Here is a 17,632-nt window from a genome sequence, read left to right as displayed (position 1 = left end):
CGTCAGGGAAGAGGGCAGAGCGGGGGGCAGAGCCGTGGCAGGCAGACGGCGGCCACGGGCCTCACTGGTGGTGGTGTAGACGGGACTCGCTTTAGCTCTCCTGACCAATCAGACAACCCTGCCCGGGGGTACCACAGCCGACAACCCATCTGTCCTCCATGAACTACTGACGGAAAAGGAAAGTGGGGACGGGCCTGTGTCCCGTGAGTCCCTGGGGGTGGGTACAGGCCAGCGTCCCAGGAATCCTTGGGGGTGGGGAGGGGCCAGTGTCCAGGGAGTCCCTGAGAGTGGGGACAGTGTCCCCGGAATCCCCCAGGGTGGGGGGAACAGCCAGTGTCCCAGGAGTCCCTGGAGGGGTGGGGAGAGGCCAGTGTCCTGGGAGTCCCCAGGGATGGGGACCGGCTAGTATCCCGGGAATCCCTGGGCGTGGGGACGGGCCAGTATCCCGGGAGTCCCCAGGGGTGGAGACAGGCCAGTGTCCCATTCTGTGAGAGATGCTAGAACATGGCAGAGAAGAAGAGAGGTGCACTATGGGCAGAGGTCCGTAGGTCCGTAACCTCTGACAGTCAGCCTGCTTCCCGGGAGAAATGCGCCAGTGCCCAAAATAGGTCCGGGAGTCCAGCAGAGGCCCCGCCCAACAGGGTGGGCCTGGAAAGGATTTCCATTTCACCTGCCCCTCTGGCCACTGCCCGCCTGAGCAGGGACACCAGTGAGCAGGGAGTAGCTCGAGAGGCAGCGGTGATGGTGGGGGGTAAATAAATTATTCAGAGCATCAGTGGATGGGCCCCGAGAGTCTGAACCACCGAGGGCACAGGTGGCTTCCCCAAAGTGGACACCAACACCCTTTGCAAAGACAGGGCCTTTTTTTTTTTTTTCATTATTATTGAGGCAGGGAGAGAGGGGGAGAGAGAGAGAGAGAGAGGAAGAGAGAGAACACGTGGGGGAGGGGCAGAGAGAAAGAGGGGCAGAAGATCCAAAGCAGGCTCCGCGCAGACAGCACAGAACCCGATGCGGGGCTCGAACCCACAAATGCTGAGATCATGACCTGAGCCAAAATCAAGAGTCGGACACAGCCAACTGAACCCCCCAGGAGCCCAAGAAAGAACCTTTCTTTTTTTTTTTTTAATTTTTTAACATTATCATTTTTGAGAAAGGCCTTCCCGCCCTTCCCGGCTCCTGGCGGGAACACAGAGGGGGCACCTTCCTTGGGACAGACGGGGCCTCCTGCCCTCAGCTGTGCGTGAAGCAGGGAACTGAGGCTCAGCACTGTCACACGTGCGCCGACAGGGAGAGGGGGCGTTTCCCAGGCAGAAGTCGGAATCTGGGCCAGGGGGTTGCTCTTCCAAGAGGAGAGGGAGGAGCCGGGGTTCAGTTTCCCATTTATCCTCCAGAATCTGGGGCTAAGCAGTGTGGGAGACTGCGAGCTCGCAAGACGCGTTTTTCTTATTCCTGATTCGCACGCCTGCTGCTCAGTCCTTCCTGGTGAGCAAGTGCTCCTCTAAATTCCTGCAAAGTTCTCCACCAAGCGGACCGGGTAGAAGCTGTGGGCTCAGAAGGCAAGATGTGTGCCGTGCCACGGAAGCGCGTCGCGTGGCCCCCGTGGACCACTTTAAGGAAGAGAAGGTGGGGCCTCTACTCTGGGGCAGCGGACGGTCATCACTCGAACGGGCGAGTCCAGCACATCCAGCCTCCTGGCCAGGGCACAGCAGCCCTGCGCGAGGCTGCCTGAACTTCTAGCAGCTTCCCTGGGTAACCCGGCACACGGTCTGGGCACCAGGAAGCTCTCTCTCTGAACACCGGGGAGGTGATGGCTAAGCTGCAGAGCTCGGGTCCTGAACACCTGTTGTGTCTTGGTCCCCAGCATCTACGGCCCCTTCCACACTGGTCCGACTTTGTCCGGAGAACCGCCTCCCCCCTCTGAGTGCAGTTCCCCGTGGGATGGTGAATCCAGGTGCCTGGAGACCCCACGACACTTCTACTCACCCCTCAGTGCAACACGTGCCAACAGGGGCACAAGCCTAGAAGATTCTCCATCCTCAGAAGCAGCGATTCAAGGACAGGAGGAAGAAGACCAGTGACCTAACCCACGTTATTCCGTGTGTCAGGTCTGTGTCCCAGAGCTGCCACGCATCGTATGTGCACTCCACCCCCCTTCCCCAAAACCCCCTTGAGTAAGGTGGCCAGAATCGACCCCGAAGAACCTCAGCTGATACAGCCCTGCTCGGGAATCTGACCCCAAGTGCCCGGCAAGGCCGTGGGAAAGAAAGCCACACACGGAGAACAGGAAGAGAACGAGATGCATGTAGGGAGCACAGAAGAACCACAGGATTCCAGAGCTGGATGGGGACCTCGGAGACCGCTTTGTCCAGGCCTTCACTTCACACACACGCACGCACACACATGCACACCTACACACACAGGCACGCACACACGCACCTGCACACATTCACACTCACCTGCACACATGCTCACACACCCACACAGTGCTCATACACACTCACAGGCACCTGCAGTCACCTGCACACATGCTCACATACACACACACATGCACCTGTACACATGCTCACACACATGCACACACATGCACCTGCGCTCACTCACCTGCACACATGCTCATACACACATGCACCTGCACACCTGCTCATATGCACTTACACGCACCCGCACACATGCTCACATGAACCTGCACACTCACACACACCTGCACACATGCTCACACATACACACACCCGCACACATGCACGCTCACATGCACCTGCAAACATGCTCACACATGCACATGCACCTGCATACATCTGCACACATGCTTACACATACACACACACACCTGCACACATGCTCACACCCACGCACACGGGAACATGTGCGCTTACACCTGCACACATGCTCACACATATACATGCACCTGCACACATGCCCACACATACACACATCTGCACACTCACCTTCACACATGCTCACATGCACCTGAACACATGCTCACACACATGCACATGGGCACATGTGCGCTCACATGCACGCACGTGCACACGCACCAGGAGGTTCAGGGACTGCACATCTACACAGCGGGTGTGGGAGAACACCGTTCGGCATCAGCACCTGCCCAGGTAGCTGCCAGCCCCTTGCCAGGGCATGACTTTTGGTTCTAAAACTGCCAATGCCAGCCAATGAGGGAAAAGGGTGTCGAGACCAAACACGTTTCTCTCCATTCGTTTCTCTGCACTCAGCACATATGCTCTGTTGGCCTCGGCTCAATTCCCTCATCGCCCTCAGAACCTCCAAGAAAAACCATCCCGGGATGAGTCACGCTCCAGGAACGAGGGAGGGGCTTGATGCTCTGCGCATCTGGCTCGATCCCCAGCTCCAGATGACGATCCCGCGTCTCTGCCCGCCGCCTCTACCCACTTCCGCCCCGGGCGGTCACCCACCCCTCCCTGCTCACAAAGCGGCCAGCGACAGCTTGACGCCCCCGATCGTCCGAGGATCCCCATGCAACGGCCTGCCCAGGACACGCGGCAACCGGGCCTGCGCCGTTTCCAGCGAGAAGGGGAGGGGAGCGGGATCGTCCGCCTCTCTGTTCAGTGTGGGATCTGGAAACGGTTGGCACAAACGTGTTCTCTTTGGCCCTGCTCTCCCCACAGCTGCTGTGAACCCACCCCAGCTGGCAGCCCCTCCACGTCCACGTGCACACAGGTCTGGTCCCCACGCCCCGTGCCCGCGGCCCGCCCCACGGTGGGTTACGTGGAGCTCCGTGTCTGTGTGCACACACGTCCCAGCCCCCGTGCCCGTGGCCCGCCCCACGGTGGGTTACGTGGAGCTCCGTGTCTGTGTGCGCACACGTCCCAGCCCCCGTGCCCGCGGCCCGCCCCACGGTGGGTTACGTGGAGCTCCGTGTCTGTGTGCGCACACGTCCCAGCCCCCGTGCCCGCGGCCCTTCCCACGGTGGGTTACGTGGAGCTCCGTGTCTGTGTGCACACACGTCCCAGCCCCCGTGCCCGCGGCCCGCCCCACGATGGGTTACGTCCGGCCTGCAGGCCGGGGGGTAGGATGGGGGGCACCCTGGAGCCATCTCTCCCACAGGGCCCCCCTCGCATCCGCCCTCTCTACCGCCAATTCCCACTTCCTAATCTTCGCACTCTGGGGGCTGGAATCACTGGGCTTCTTCCATGCCCACAAGCCCTGCACTTGCTGATTCCTTTTCTCAATCAGCTCACAGAACACATTTAAATATTTTTTTATCCAAGAGACAAATGTCTCTATTATATAGAGGACCATCTGGGCTGCTATGGCTAGCTGGCTGTGTTGCCATCAACTCTTTTTTTAGGGTTCATGAATCAGTTGCCAATAAGAAAAAAACAAGGAAGTCGGCTCCAAGATTCTGCGTTCCTCCCCTGCATTTTTCCCCAGCAGGAGAGCCGTATCCCAGCGCCAAAATGGACCGTGTGAAGGCGAAACCAGCAAAGACGCCCAAGGCTGCTCTGGAAATGTCAGCCCAGAGCTCTCCTCGCTCTGGGGGAGGGGGCGCCGCCAGCCACCCACCTGGCCCCGGGGCCCCCCCGGCCGGGCTCAGTAATACTGTGCAGCCCCTGACAGGTCCAGGATCTACGCCAGCGAGAAGGAGCAAAAGGAGGTCAAAGCAAGAGAGGACGGAGGAGGGAGACAGAGAGTGGTTGAGGCCCCGGCACCCCTGACTCCAGGCCTCCCCACCCGCCGCAGACTCCCAGCAGCTGGTCAGCGGGAGGAGCCGCAGGGGGCGGCGGGGCGCCGTGCGGCCACATCCTGAGAAATCTGGGCATGGGAAGCCAAGGGACGGAGAGGGGACATCATGTGGGTTCGCGGTGTCCTGGCCTGCGGTTCCTTACGTGGTAGACGGAAAAGAGATCAGGGCGTCATTCAGTCCGAAACGTGTCCTGAGCGCATCTAGGGTTTTTACAGACACTGCAAAGGACCACTTACAACTCCATTCTGGCCAGAGGGCGTCAAGCCAACCCCCAAAACGGGCAGTTCCAGGTTCTGACCACCCCCAGGCAGACCAGGGCTGGGTGAATGTGTCTGGTCAACTGCCCCCACGGAGGGATTCAGCCCAAACCATGGGCACGCGGGCACTCCCTGCCTCCCACACCGGCCCGCCAACCCTCACCCAGGGGTGGGGGGACAGAGGAAAGCAAAGGCATCCTCCCAAAACGTGCGGCCAGGAAAGGGTGGGGTTTTCACTGTTACGGAGTATTTTGTAGTGCTGGTAACTGTGTGTGAGAGACGGGGACAGACAAACTGAGGGAAATTACATTTTTACAAACCTACTTGGTTTTTTTAAGCCACTTTCGTGACTCAAGGCAACTTAAAGGGACTAGAAAATGAAGCCATCCTCCTAATGGGCCCCATGAGCTGACAGCCGCCTTCTCCCAGCTCCTCCCTGCCCAGGTGAGCTGCCTGGTCCTCCCCCTGGCGGCCGCCTCCGCCTCCGCAGAGCTGGGCCTCCGGGCCTCCTCCTCCACCTTGAGAGCAGAAATGCAAATAAGGCTTTAACGAACAACAACATTTTCACAAGATCCCTGAGTTCTCCGTTCCTCACTCAGGTGCGTTCCTCAGTTCTCAGGCCTAAAATCGGGGAGAAAACGCTGTTCTCTGCCAGAGGAAATCCCTAGGAAGAAATGACTGCGCCGAGGGGCGTTTTCCCCGGCAAAGCCAAGAGCTGCATCCCATAAAACCTGTACACCCAGGACCCAAAGCGGAAACTTGACAAAATGTTCTGTAGCTACTCTGTTCTCCCACAAGACCTGAGGACTCCCGAGGAACGCAGCAACACGGACCAGATACCCAAGCCCACGAGCGGACGCAGGGCGAGTGCTGCTGTGCCGTTGGTCCGCCCCGTCCAGGAGGAAGGCGGAGAGAGGCCAGCCCCAGGGGTCAGACGTCCAGACGGATCTGGCGCAGCACAGACAGGACCAGAGTCTCTGCCTGGAAAGAACACAGAATTTCCACTCCATCCTGTGTTTCCACTTTGGGGCACCAGAGATATGTGCACGCCCATGTTCCCAGCAGCACGGGCACATGACCGCCCCCCCTCCCGAGGTGGCCCCAGCAGAGGACGGATATTCACACCACGGAACACACACAACACATGTAATCTGACATGTGCCTCAACACGGAGGAATCTCCAGGGCATCCTGCTCGGACACAGGCTTGCACACGCACACAGAACTTGTGCATGGACAGAGGCTTACACACGCACACGGATGTGCTCGGACAGACGCTTGCACACGCACATAGAACAAGTTCTATGTGCTCAGGCGCAGGCTTACACACACACACACACACACACAGAACTTGTACCCAGACACAGGCTTACACACACACATGGAACTTGTGCTCAGACACAGGCTTACACATGCATACAGATACGTTCAACCACATGCTTACACACACACACACAAAGAACTTGTACCCAGACGCAGGCTTACACACGCACAAGGAACTTGCACCCGGACACAGGCTCGCGCATGCACATGGAACTCACACCCGGATGCAGGCTTGCACACGCACAGGGAACTTGTGCATGGACAGAGGCTTACACACGCACACAGAGATGGGAAGCAGGAGGTAGGAGGGCAGTGGTACCAGGGCTGGGTGGGCAGTGAGGGTCGGCGTTTGGTGGGGACAGAGTTTCAGTTTGGGAGGAGAAGGTTCTGGGGGGGGCGGGGGGGGCTGCACGGCAGTGGGAATGTGCTCGATGCCACTGAAGCGAGCACTTAAAACTGGGTGAAAACAGTGAGTTTTATGTTACGTGTATTTCACTACCGTAAAAAAAATAAATAAAAGAGATCAGGGGAGCCAGACAGAGCCCAAGGTAGAAACCGCCAGGCCGCGTGAGGTCCCCGTCCCAGGCAGGTAGCCAGGCAGACTCAGAGAAAGGCCAGCCAAGGCCAGAAGCAGACAAACCCGGGGTCTTGACGAGGCTGCCCGAGTCTGGACCTGGACCAGACGCTGAAATGAGGGGCACCGGATAGGAGTGCCCGTCCGGCTCCACAGCCCTGATCGGCTCCAGCTGGGCTAAGAAGGCGGCGAGAGCAGGCCCGCTCCTCTGCCTGCCCGTCACAGAGGCGCCCACAAACCCTTCAGCGAGAGGCCAGCGTGGGGGCCAGGTGGTGACGGGAGGTCCGTTCTCAGAGCCCCGTCACACAGGGGTGCCGAGGCCCGCGGCGCCGAGTCCTGGGGGGCGAGCCGGTCCTCTGACAGTCCCCTTGGGACCGCTGCGTCCACTCGTCTCGGAGCAGACGGGCTCGGCCCGGGTGCAAGGCACCCAAGCGCTCGCTGGACAGCCGGGCACTCCCCGGGGGTGGCCATCACTGTCCCCAAAGCCACTGGCTCCCTCTTCTTCAAGGAGGCTTCTGGATTCACAACACAAACCAGGCTACAAAGAGGTGACTGCCATTCCCCTCACAACCAGTCAGAGCCACCAACCACAGCCACACTCCGCACCTGTTCATCGTGGCCACGAATGCATAACAGGGACGGCAGAGCCTGCCCTCCATCAATTCTATCTCACAGACAGCAGACATGCAGCCTGAGGCACGCGCTAACCCCAGGTCACGTGTGCGTGCTAACCCCAGGTCACATGTGTGCTACACTAACTAAGGTCGCGTGTGCACACTAACCCCAGGTCGTGTGCGTGCACTAACCAACCCTGGTCACGTGCACACTAACATCGAGTCATGCGTGCGCACTAACCCCAGGTCACCTGTGTGCACTAACCCCGGGTCACACGCATACACTGACCCCGGGTCACGTGTGTGCACCAACCCTGGGTCGTGTGTGTGTGCACTAAACCCAGGTCCTGTGTGTGCACTAACCCCGGGTCACTTGCACGTTGACCCTGGGTCGCCTGTGGACAGGGGTCAACAATCTGCAGCTTTCCCAGGGGTCGCTGCTGAGCCCAAGCAGGCTTGACCACGGCAAGACACGTGGTCACACGTGGAAGAACGTGCAGAACTTAGGTCCAAGAGGGAGGAGTAAACACAAACCTGGGCGTGCTGTGGCGCCAGGGCGTGAGACGGATGCGGACCCGCAGAGGCAGGCACACGACACTGTAACAGCCTCCAGCGGCCGAGCCACGCGGCCGCCATGCCGGGAGCATGCCCGTGGCAGGGAGCCCCCAGCCAAGGCTGTGCCGTCCTCACACCCCGGACGCTGAGCACGCGGGCATGTCGGTGGCTCCGTGACAGCCTCGCAGCTTACTCGTGGTTTCTGTACCTTCTTCAGTGTTTTGTGTTTGGGCTTTATTTCAGCGTGTGTGAGAACGTCTCAGGCCTGCCTCTCCTTCTATGTCAAATGAAAAATATCTGCCAGCCTCATCGCTGGGTTCTGGGTTGGTACTCAGAGACCAGTTCAGGATTTAATTGTGCACTTGGGATTTTCGGTAACCTTTACAGGAATTAATCACATTCCAAGAGGCATTAAAAGAAGTCACCTGTGTTGACACACAGAGGTCCCGGCTACGAAAGATCCCGCCTCCACCTCCAGCCCCACGGATCTGGGTGTGTACCTCGTGTGCCCAGCCACCGTGCCATGCCAGGACGTGGTGACTCTCTTCTCTAAGCTAACACAGTCCGCAGCCTTTTTCTAAGGGTCCTCCCTCTCCCAGAAGAGGAAGCAAGTCAGAAGAAATCCAAATGGCAAAGACGTCAGGCTGGCACTTAGTATCTGCCTTATCTGAGCCACAAGGGGACTGTCCACACCCAGCCCTCAAGGGACAGAAGAATGGTGTATAGCACGATCACCCACGGTCAAACACAGGTGCCGCGGGACGCCGTGCGCCCGCCATCGCAAAGCATTAATCGGCGCGGCCCCAACATCATCCTGTCAGACCGTGTGACGGCGACTCGTCCCGACATCTGCCGTTCGGAACCACAGACCAGCGTGGCCCTCCTCTCCAGCACCCAGGCTGACACGCCGCATCGAGCGTCTCCCCCAACTCGGGGATTCTGGGCTCCCACCTCCCGGGCGGGCCTCCAGTGGGGCCCAGGAACGTGCATTTTTAACAAGCACCTGGATTGCTGCTGTAACCAGGAGGGTCTGGGAGACCGTCCGCTGAGCGGGAGTTTGTCAGCCTGGGTTGGGGCAGTAAGTTACCCAGATCCGACCACAGGGACGTTTGCAGAGGACGCAGGTTACAAATGAGGGGGGCAGCTCCCGCCCCAGAAGAGCTTACAGTCCACGTGCAGAGACAAAAGGGACCGCTGATTCGGCGGCAGCGCTCAGACCAGGGAGCCGAGGACAGAGGCTGGGGCGGAGCGCAGGTGAACACAGGTGTGGGCAGAGTGCCCCGGGGGGACAGCCTGAGCAGGTACCTACAGGAAGGTGAGAACGTCCAGAACACGGAAGACCAGGAATGAGCTCGAACTGTTAACTGGGCCGCCACGAAAGTGGTAGGAAGGTAACACGGACAGGTCCTATTAGCGGGAACGATGGTCACTCCCGGCGGCTGGGGCTGGGGGGTGGGGGTCATCCCGGTGACATTTAACCAAGGGTGCTGGTCTGGAAGGGCACGCTCTGAGAGCGAGGGCCTGGGCCGAGGTTGCGGGGCGGGGGGGGGGGGGGGTCGGAGATACATGCTGACGGGGAGACCGGGCCACCGTGGGCGGTCACCGTGGGGACGGGGAGGGTACGGCCGAGGGTGTGGGGCAGGCGGCCCGACACACAGTCTGCAGGGTCGGGGGCCCCGGCACACGGGCACTGGGCAGCCACAGGTCAGTGGAGGCGGGAGAGGAAGTGGAGACGAGGAGGAACACAGAGGCCACGAGAGCAGCCACGAGGAGGATGCGGGCCGGAGCATCAAGGCCACAGATAGGCCACAGCCACCGGAGAAGAGGTGGGCGCGAGGCCGTGGCCACCGGAGAAGAGGCGGGCGCAAGGCAGCGGCCAGAGGAGATAAATGCCTGAAATAGTGCGGACAAGAAATCAAAGCAACAAAGCGCTAACATCTGCTGATTCCAGATGACGCGACCAGGAGGCTTCTCGGCCTCTGCTTTTCTGTGCACTTGCTACAAGAACAGAAAGAGGGAGCGGGGAGGCAGGACGAGGGGAGGCGACTCCGGCCCCCGAGTCAGGAGGGCCCGGACGAATGGCTCATCCGCAGGCTCAGAGACTCCGGGGGATGGACCGGTGGTCGAGGATGTGGGAGCTGGGGACGGGACGCGGGCAACATCCCCGGGCGCCGGCAGGGGAAGACGGAGCCTCCGGCAGGAGAGGCTCCGAGTCTGGGAAGGAAGGAGAAATGCGGCAGCAGAGGCATTAGTTCAGGGACAGGCAGGCGTCCAGGTGTCCCTGTCAGTGACTGTGCCCTCTCCGTCAGCCCCAAGGGAGATCTTCTGCAAGGAGGGGGCTGGGCCTTCAGGGGCTCTGGAACAGCATCGCAGGAGCCGAAAGAACCAGCCAGGACCACCTGACCGGAGGGCCCGGAGGTGAAGGTGGGCCACACCTTCCACACGACCCCACTCCAGCGGCCCTGGGCATGGGCAGACGGCAGACGGGGAGTCCCTGGCGGGTCCCTCGGAGACCGTGAGCGCAAGGGGCCGAGAGCAGTGGTGAGGGCTGGCTGGAGGCGGGTGAGGGCCAGTGGCACAGGGTGGGCACAGGAAATGGTCCCAGTCACATGGAGGGTGGGGCACAGGAAATGGTCCCAGTCACATGGGGCCACGACCAGGGCAGCAGAGCGCATGCAAGAGAGCCCTGCCCAACCCCCCCCCCCAAGAAAAGCAGGGGCCGTGGAGAGGGCACGAGACTGTGACAGATGCAGGGTCCTGAGGGGACCCCTGGGGGCACGGCCGACAGGACACAGGAGACCGGACATCCACAGGGCAGCGGGCGTGGGGTGGGGAGGGAGCCAGTCTGCAGACCTGCCCGGAGGGAGAACAGCAGCGGAGAACCCCATGCAGGCCGTGGGCAGGGGTGGGGGTGCCGGACAGGAGTCAAGCCAGGTGAACGGGCCTCGCAGTGCAGGAGGGGACTGGGCCCAGCACGGCTGCAGGGCCAGGACAGGAGGATGCTCCGATCACAACCGTATCTGCCTTTGCTGCTTGTTCAGCAACTCGAACGTCACAGTCAGACGTCACGGTGGGCCCACAACATCCCACCCCAGCCGGGCCGGGAACCTCATCGAGCAGTCAGGCTGGGGGCCCATGCCCCTCCTTCCGCTCCTCCCTCCCCTCTGCCACCTGACGGTGGGGGACCCATCACGATGATGCTGTAGGCTGTCCCCTGCAGGGGCAGCCAGCCCAGTCGTCACACCCGACGGAAGGCGCTCTCTCTGGGAACAGCCAGCACCTGTCCCCCCCCCCCCCGGCCCGTGCCCCCCACACAAGCCCCGCCCCGCGCCCTGCACCGCCGGCGATGGCCAGTCTTCTTCTGGGACACAACAGGTTTCCAAGTTTCCAGGTGCTTGGACGGCAGAAAACACACGTGCCCAAACCACCCGGGGACAGAAGCCACGCGAGAAACGAGCTCCATCGGCCAGAAGCGTGTGGAGCCCAAGGAGAAGGAAAAGCTATCCTGCGGGTGTTCGCTGAGCCCTCGTACTTGCCGAGCACCATCCCGGCTCTGGAGAAACCCGGTGACCCAGAACAGGTGCTCACGGAGCTTCCTTCCTCCAGGCGGGGGCTGGAGAGGCGTCCACACCGCTGGCTAGGGACCTCGGCTGTGAGAGGGGATGAGCTGTCCCAGACGGAACAGGCACCCTTACCCAAGCAGACCAAAGCAGGGTCTCAAAAAGACAGGCTGTGTAGCCCCCGGCGCCCTACCATTTCACATAAGCCACTTCACGTTTCCAGATGGACGCCTGGAAACCCTGAGAGGCTTACTCGGTCCCCAGGGCTGGACCTGTGACAGGCTGGAACTGGCTGAAAGGCCCAGGTACAAGGACGTTCTGCCCGCAACGCCGCCTCTTGGTGAACACGTGTTGTGATCCTTTGTCGGGGTGTGAAACCTCTCCTGAGGCACACGCTGCCCGGAACCGGAGCAAGTATCATCGGGCGTTAATTTTATTCCTACGCTGTCAAAACTCAAGTGTTCTTAAAAGTGACTCTAGGTACTAAAAAATTTTAAGGGTGCCTGGGGGGCTCAGTCGGTTAAGTGTCCAACTTCGGCTCAGGTGGCGATCTCACAGCTTGTGGGTTCGAGCCCCGCGTCGGGCTCTGTGCTGACAGCTTGGAGCCCGGAGCCTGCTTCGGGGTCTGTGTTTCCATCTGTCTCTGCCCCTCCCCCACTCACTTGCTCACGCGCGCTCTCTCTCTCTCTCTCTCTCTCAAAAATAAATAAACATAAAAAAAAAAAACCTTTAAAAGCCAAAACCCTGAAAATGAAACTCTGATCTTTTCGAAGACTGATTTCATCTGTATTTATACAAACGTGACGGTCGGCAAAAGGCCCAACCAAGCTGGTGCTGAGAGGCCTGGTGCCAGTAAATGCTGCTCATTTCATCCTGGCTGGAAACGGACATCAGTCCACATCCGAAACCCTTCACAACACCTCTTCTCCCTTCTAAACATCCAGAGGCAATTTTTTAAAACACACAATGTTTGAAGGAAGAAACACCCAAATCTTTTCTGGAGAATAAGGTTAACGGTGATCTTGTTCTATAGATGTCCCTGTATTTTCGAAATTTTCCACAAGGAGCCTGTATCGTTTTATGAGCAGAAACACTGATTTTTTTTTTTTTTTTTTTTTTTTTTACAAAACGAAACAGAATCTCCTCCTCTTAAAAGGGACACGTTAGGTGTCTCTGTGATTATGATTCCAATCAGAAGTTCCAGCTCCAGATATCTTATTTATGCAGAGAAATGTAATCCTCTGGGTAAAAGCGTGATCCACTATTATCAAAGTTAAACACGCCCAAGATAATAACCACAGCTGGAAAAAAGACACGGGCACACCAGGCTCGGACTCAGCTGCAGTCCCAGTTCTGACACACAGCAGCTGTGCAAGTTTCATAACCTCTCTGATCCACAGTTTCCTGGCCCATAAGATGTCCGCTGTGAGGAGTAAAGGGCTTCCGGGGCAGAAAGAGCCCATGTGCCCACAGGCACGCAAAGCCACACACACACAAACACACCGGAAAACAAACCCTCACATTCTGTACATTCCAAATGTGGCAAATAGCGGCTGATGTAAAATTAACCGGTAATCCAAAATATTTTCATTTGAAAACAAATGCAAATAAATTTTCAAAGTGAAACATGAGACTTGAAAGCGATATGCTTATGGCTACAGCCACCCTTTCTCCCAGGCCTCCGGTGGGAAGTAAACAGTCGGTGCCTAGAACCGGCCTGCTGTCCACACTCAATGCCAGTAGCTACCATCATGACCCCTAAGCAGGTGTGTACCATTGACAAGAAGAAAGCGCCGTCTTCGTGACTTACGGCCTAGACCCGGCAACGGGGCGTGTCCCCAGCTGCGGTGTATGTTAAGTGCCCAATTCATTCCTGGGGATGTTCACACAGGCTAACCGATCGATACGCCTTATCAGATCAAAAAATATCTGAGGAAGAAGCCAGAAAGAAAGCAAACCACCGCCCAACCCAGAACTCGCTCTCCTAAATTTCCCTTGAGGTAATTACCACCATATAAGCAACACCCACACATACAACATGTGCATCGATTTCCCCTTTCAGTGTTCAGCAACCCGATCAATGAGGGGAGGCTCTGGGCTGTTTGATCCGGAGGAAGGAAGAAGGAACAGACGAAAGAAACAAGAGGCTAGAGACTCAGGAACGCTTCCTCTAATGTGGATTCAAACAGCACAGATTCCTTTCATTATTAGAAACTGGAATCTCAGCACTCCCACTGGGAATCTGGTCGGGACCTGACGGCATTCGACTACCCCTGGCCAAGGGGGTGGGCGCCGGGGACCCGGCTGGCGGGGCCGATGGGGGATCACGGCACGCCTGGCTTTGATTCACACATCTGTTAGTCAACGAGCGAGCGGCACCCACCATCCATTTAATTAACCTGCTCTTGAATTATTTATTATCTTCCCCTGAGTGACAGCAAATTATTCTTGCTGGTTACCCGCTCTGCTTCAGAGGCTTGTTCAGACAACTCCAATCCTGGCAGTTTGATGGAGTCCCTGGTTCCTGCCGCCCTCTGGCCAAGGCAAAGACACGAAGAAACAGCAAGTGAAGTGTCTGGAAAGAGGGAATCATGAGCCTTCTGAAATGCAAGGAAGCTCCCCAAATCCAAGGAAGCAGAGAAAACTCCCCTGAAGACATGAGCACGTATGTGCTGCCCTGTTGGGGCGTGATCTGCCCTGCACCCCTTTTCGTTCCAAACTAGGTAAAGTTTCATTCTCTCCTAATAACCGTCAACAACTTCTAGACTCAATGCTGTAGCGAGGATTAGACCTGGGATCCTGGGGCAGAGGAGAGGCCACAAAATGCCATCACTTCCCACCACAGGATGTTTGACCCGCCCTGAAATTCCTGTGTCTGAATTCCTTCTCCCCCCACCCCACCTCACCCCCAACTCCCCCTAGATTCCTAAACCGACTGATGCACAGACTTGACCATCCAGACGCAAGGGGAGGCCTGGGGACCACCCAGGTCAACTCTCACTTGGGGGCTGTGGAAGGAAGCCCAGCAAGCATCTTCCCTGCCGCCGGGTCTCTGTCCTCGCTCTCAGAGAGCCTGTACCAGGGGCTGCGCTAGCCTAGTCTCACGCTCTAGAAACCTCTCCTACGAAACACCAGCATCCCACCCACCCCGCAACCCTTCTGGTCTGCTTCCCCGGCACCTGCCCCTGCAGGCGCGCTCCGCAGGGCTCGCCCGAGACGCGCCTCCGGGAATCCATCCCAGGGTCCCTCCCCGCCTCCGGGCTCGCTGGGCCGGGAGGCTGCGCGCCGCGGGCTCCGTCCGGAACTGGCGACCTCACCACTCCCCTCCCCACCGGCCCCCCGCGGGGGAGGGCAGGGGGCCTTGAGGGCGGTGGGCTTGCCAAGCGAGGCTTGGTCTCCGCGCTGCGGCCTCCCCCGGCCCCCACGCAGAAGCGCTCCACGCCCGGGACCCACAGCGCGCCTGCAGACCCGCGGCCCACCTCCACGGCCACCAGCCCGCGTAGCCCGGGGAGGGCGGCGGGACGCCGGCGCCGACAGTCTGCCACCTGCTGGGGTCTTGCAGGGGCTGGTGGCAGCGGAGGCCGGGGAGACTCGCCGCGGGACAGGCGACCTCCACCTCCGGTCCCCTGCCCTCCGGGCCCGGCTCGCCGCGCGCCCTCTCCCACTTTGTCTCCAAACGTGCCTCGGCCAGACGCTGACACGCTCCGGGTTAGTTGTTATAGTTACTCGACTAACCGCCGGGCCCGCGACTGCGGGCAGGGAGGAGCCGGCTGGGCGGGGGGTTGCAGCCGCGCGCCCCGGGCCCCGCACCGGGGCTGGTGGGGGGCTCGCCCGGGAACCTGCGCTCCCCCCGCCAGCAGCCGGGCTCCGAGGGAGCGCGGGGCCGCCGGCTCGGGATGCCGCCACCTGTCCCCCGCCTCAGGTGCACTTCAGAGAAGCCGGGAAGAGGGGCGCACGGCAAGAGTTAGAAGCCGCGGCCGGTTACTCACGTGCCAGATGGCGAAGAAGATGAGCGCGGCGCACAGCACCAGGGACAGCATGTAGCAGAAAGCGGCGAAAGTGAAGGCCATGGCCGGCGGCGGGGCCTCGGAGGACCGCACTCCTTCCGGGGGTGTTGGGGGGCGCAGACGGGACCAGGTCCGCACCCCCGCGTCGAGGCCGGAGGCTGGGAGGAGGCAGGCCGGCGGGAGAGCCTCGAGGGTCGGGGGCGGCGAGCAGGGCCGGGACCCCGCAGCTCCGGCGGCCGGACCCTCCGGGGGCGCTCGGGCGTCGCCGGCGGGAAGTGTCCCCAAGCGGTCGGTGGAGAACTCCGGCGGACAAGGCTAGAGGGCCCCCGAGGCAAAGCCGGCGAGGGCCGCGCGAGGAGCGCCCGGAGTCCCGGGGAAGAGCCGCCGCTTCCCGCGCGCGAGCCGGAGGGGGAGGCGGGCGCGCCACCGGGGCCCCGCCCGCGCCGCCCGGCGAGCTCCCCCCCCGCGGACCCCGGAGCAGCCGGCGGCTCCCTTCCGGGAGCACAGGTCTTGGGGGGGGGGGGCGGAGGGGCCGGTGCCCCGCGCGGCGACCCGACCTCCCCGGAGCCCCGGGCCGGACCGGGAACCCGCTCCACCTGCTGCCGCCGCCGCCTCTGCCTCGGCGAGGACCGCGCGGCGCGGCGGGGACGCCCGGGACCCGGCCCCGCGAGCGCGCCCTCCCGGCCCGCCTCTCCCCGGACACCTGCGGCGGGGGCGGGAGCGGGGGCGGGGCCTCGGAACACGTGCGCGGGGAGAGGTGGGCGCTGCGCGAGGGGGCGGTGTGTGCGCGCGCGGCTGCCGCCCGCAGGTGCCCGCGGCGGCGCGGGGGTGGGGGGTGGGGGGTGGGCGGGCGTGCGGCCGCGGGGCGGGGCCGGGGCGGGGCCAGGGCTGCTAGGGTGGGCTTTCCCAAGCTGTCGTGCCCCTCACGCCCCAGCCCCTGCAAAAGCCCCCAGTGGCGTTTTTCCCTCGCAGCTTCCACCTCCCCCCCCCACCACCATCTGACTTTGGGGTCGGGGCAGCCAGACCCCGAGCGGGACTCTGTTGTTGGCGTTGGTCCAGTGCAGCTGTCAAGGGCACGTGCTTTTGCAGCCAGACCTCTTCGGGCGACTTTCTTAACCTTCTTAAACCTCGGTTTCCTGATCTGAAATAATTGCGGGGGTAAGAGCACTACCAATCCGTTTCAAGGGGTTACAGTAAGAGCCTAGCAGGGGCCGGGAAGTTGCTACACGTTCGGTAAACCGCAGGGTTGTCACGTGCACACTGGACGCCTCTGGCCCGGCGCCTGGGAAACTCACCGTGCCTCCCGTGTGGGGCTGTCTGACAGGGCAGTGAAAGAAATTCCAGAGAAGTCAGCGCGTCCAGTAAGCAAGCGCACACGTCCTGGAACGTGACCGGCAAATCCCGGTGGGGGCGCTGGAAGCGCATCGCGGTTTGGAGCAGATCTCAGAGCACCGGCTACCTTGCAGGGTGCGCGCGAAACAAATCCATCGGCGTTGATCCGCTCGGACCCTGGCGCGCTAACTGTGCCGCTCACGGTTGCGATTGCAACGGCTGGAGAGCTGGAAGGGATGGCTTACGGAGAGCTAGTCCTAGACTAGGACGGGCTCTGCACGCTCCTGGCCCTGGGGTCTTTGCTCCGTACCTCGGCACGTCCTGCAGCTGCCTGGCCACACCTGCAACTTGGAAACTGGACGCCTTTCAACGGCGAAGTGCACCTACTAGGGCGAGTCGTAGTGTTGACAGGGGGGTCATCGGATCAGCATTTGATTGCCTCTGGGTCAGGACCGGCTACGCAGGACTGGGGAGGCCAAGGACAAAATGCAAACAGGACTCCTTGTTAAAAAGTTATTAAGAATTTCAAGACAGGGGCGCCTGGGTGACTCCGTCGGTTGAGCGTCCGACTTTGGCTTGGGTCATCATCTAGGGGTTCACAGGTTCGAGCCCTAGCGTGGGGCTCTGTGCTGGGAGTCTGGAGCCTGCTTCAGATTCTGTGTCTCCCTCTCTCTGTGTCCCTCCTCCACTC

The 17,632-nt window shown here is 60.6% G+C and overlaps 1 protein-coding gene across 1 annotated transcript in view; it reads right to left on the bottom strand.

The window, feature by feature from the left end:
* Positions 1-15,759, bottom strand: part of CNIH3 (cornichon family AMPA receptor auxiliary protein 3) — an 86,727-nt gene extending 70,968 nt beyond the window's left edge. Inside the window, exon 1 of the mRNA XM_030303190.1 lies at positions 15,592-15,759. Coding sequence (XP_030159050.1) covers positions 15,592-15,672 — 81 coding nt within the window. The 5' untranslated portion in view covers positions 15,673-15,759. The remainder of the gene's footprint in view (positions 1-15,591) is intronic.
* Between the last annotated feature and the right edge of the window lie 1,873 nt (positions 15,760-17,632).

The sequence above is a fragment of the Lynx canadensis genome, chromosome F1, assembly GCF_007474595.2.
Source record: "Lynx canadensis isolate LIC74 chromosome F1, mLynCan4.pri.v2, whole genome shotgun sequence".
NCBI classification, from domain to species: Eukaryota; Metazoa; Chordata; class Mammalia; order Carnivora; family Felidae; genus Lynx; species Lynx canadensis.
Note: the sequence above shows the minus strand (reverse complement) of the source record. Positions and strands in the feature narration are given on the sequence as shown.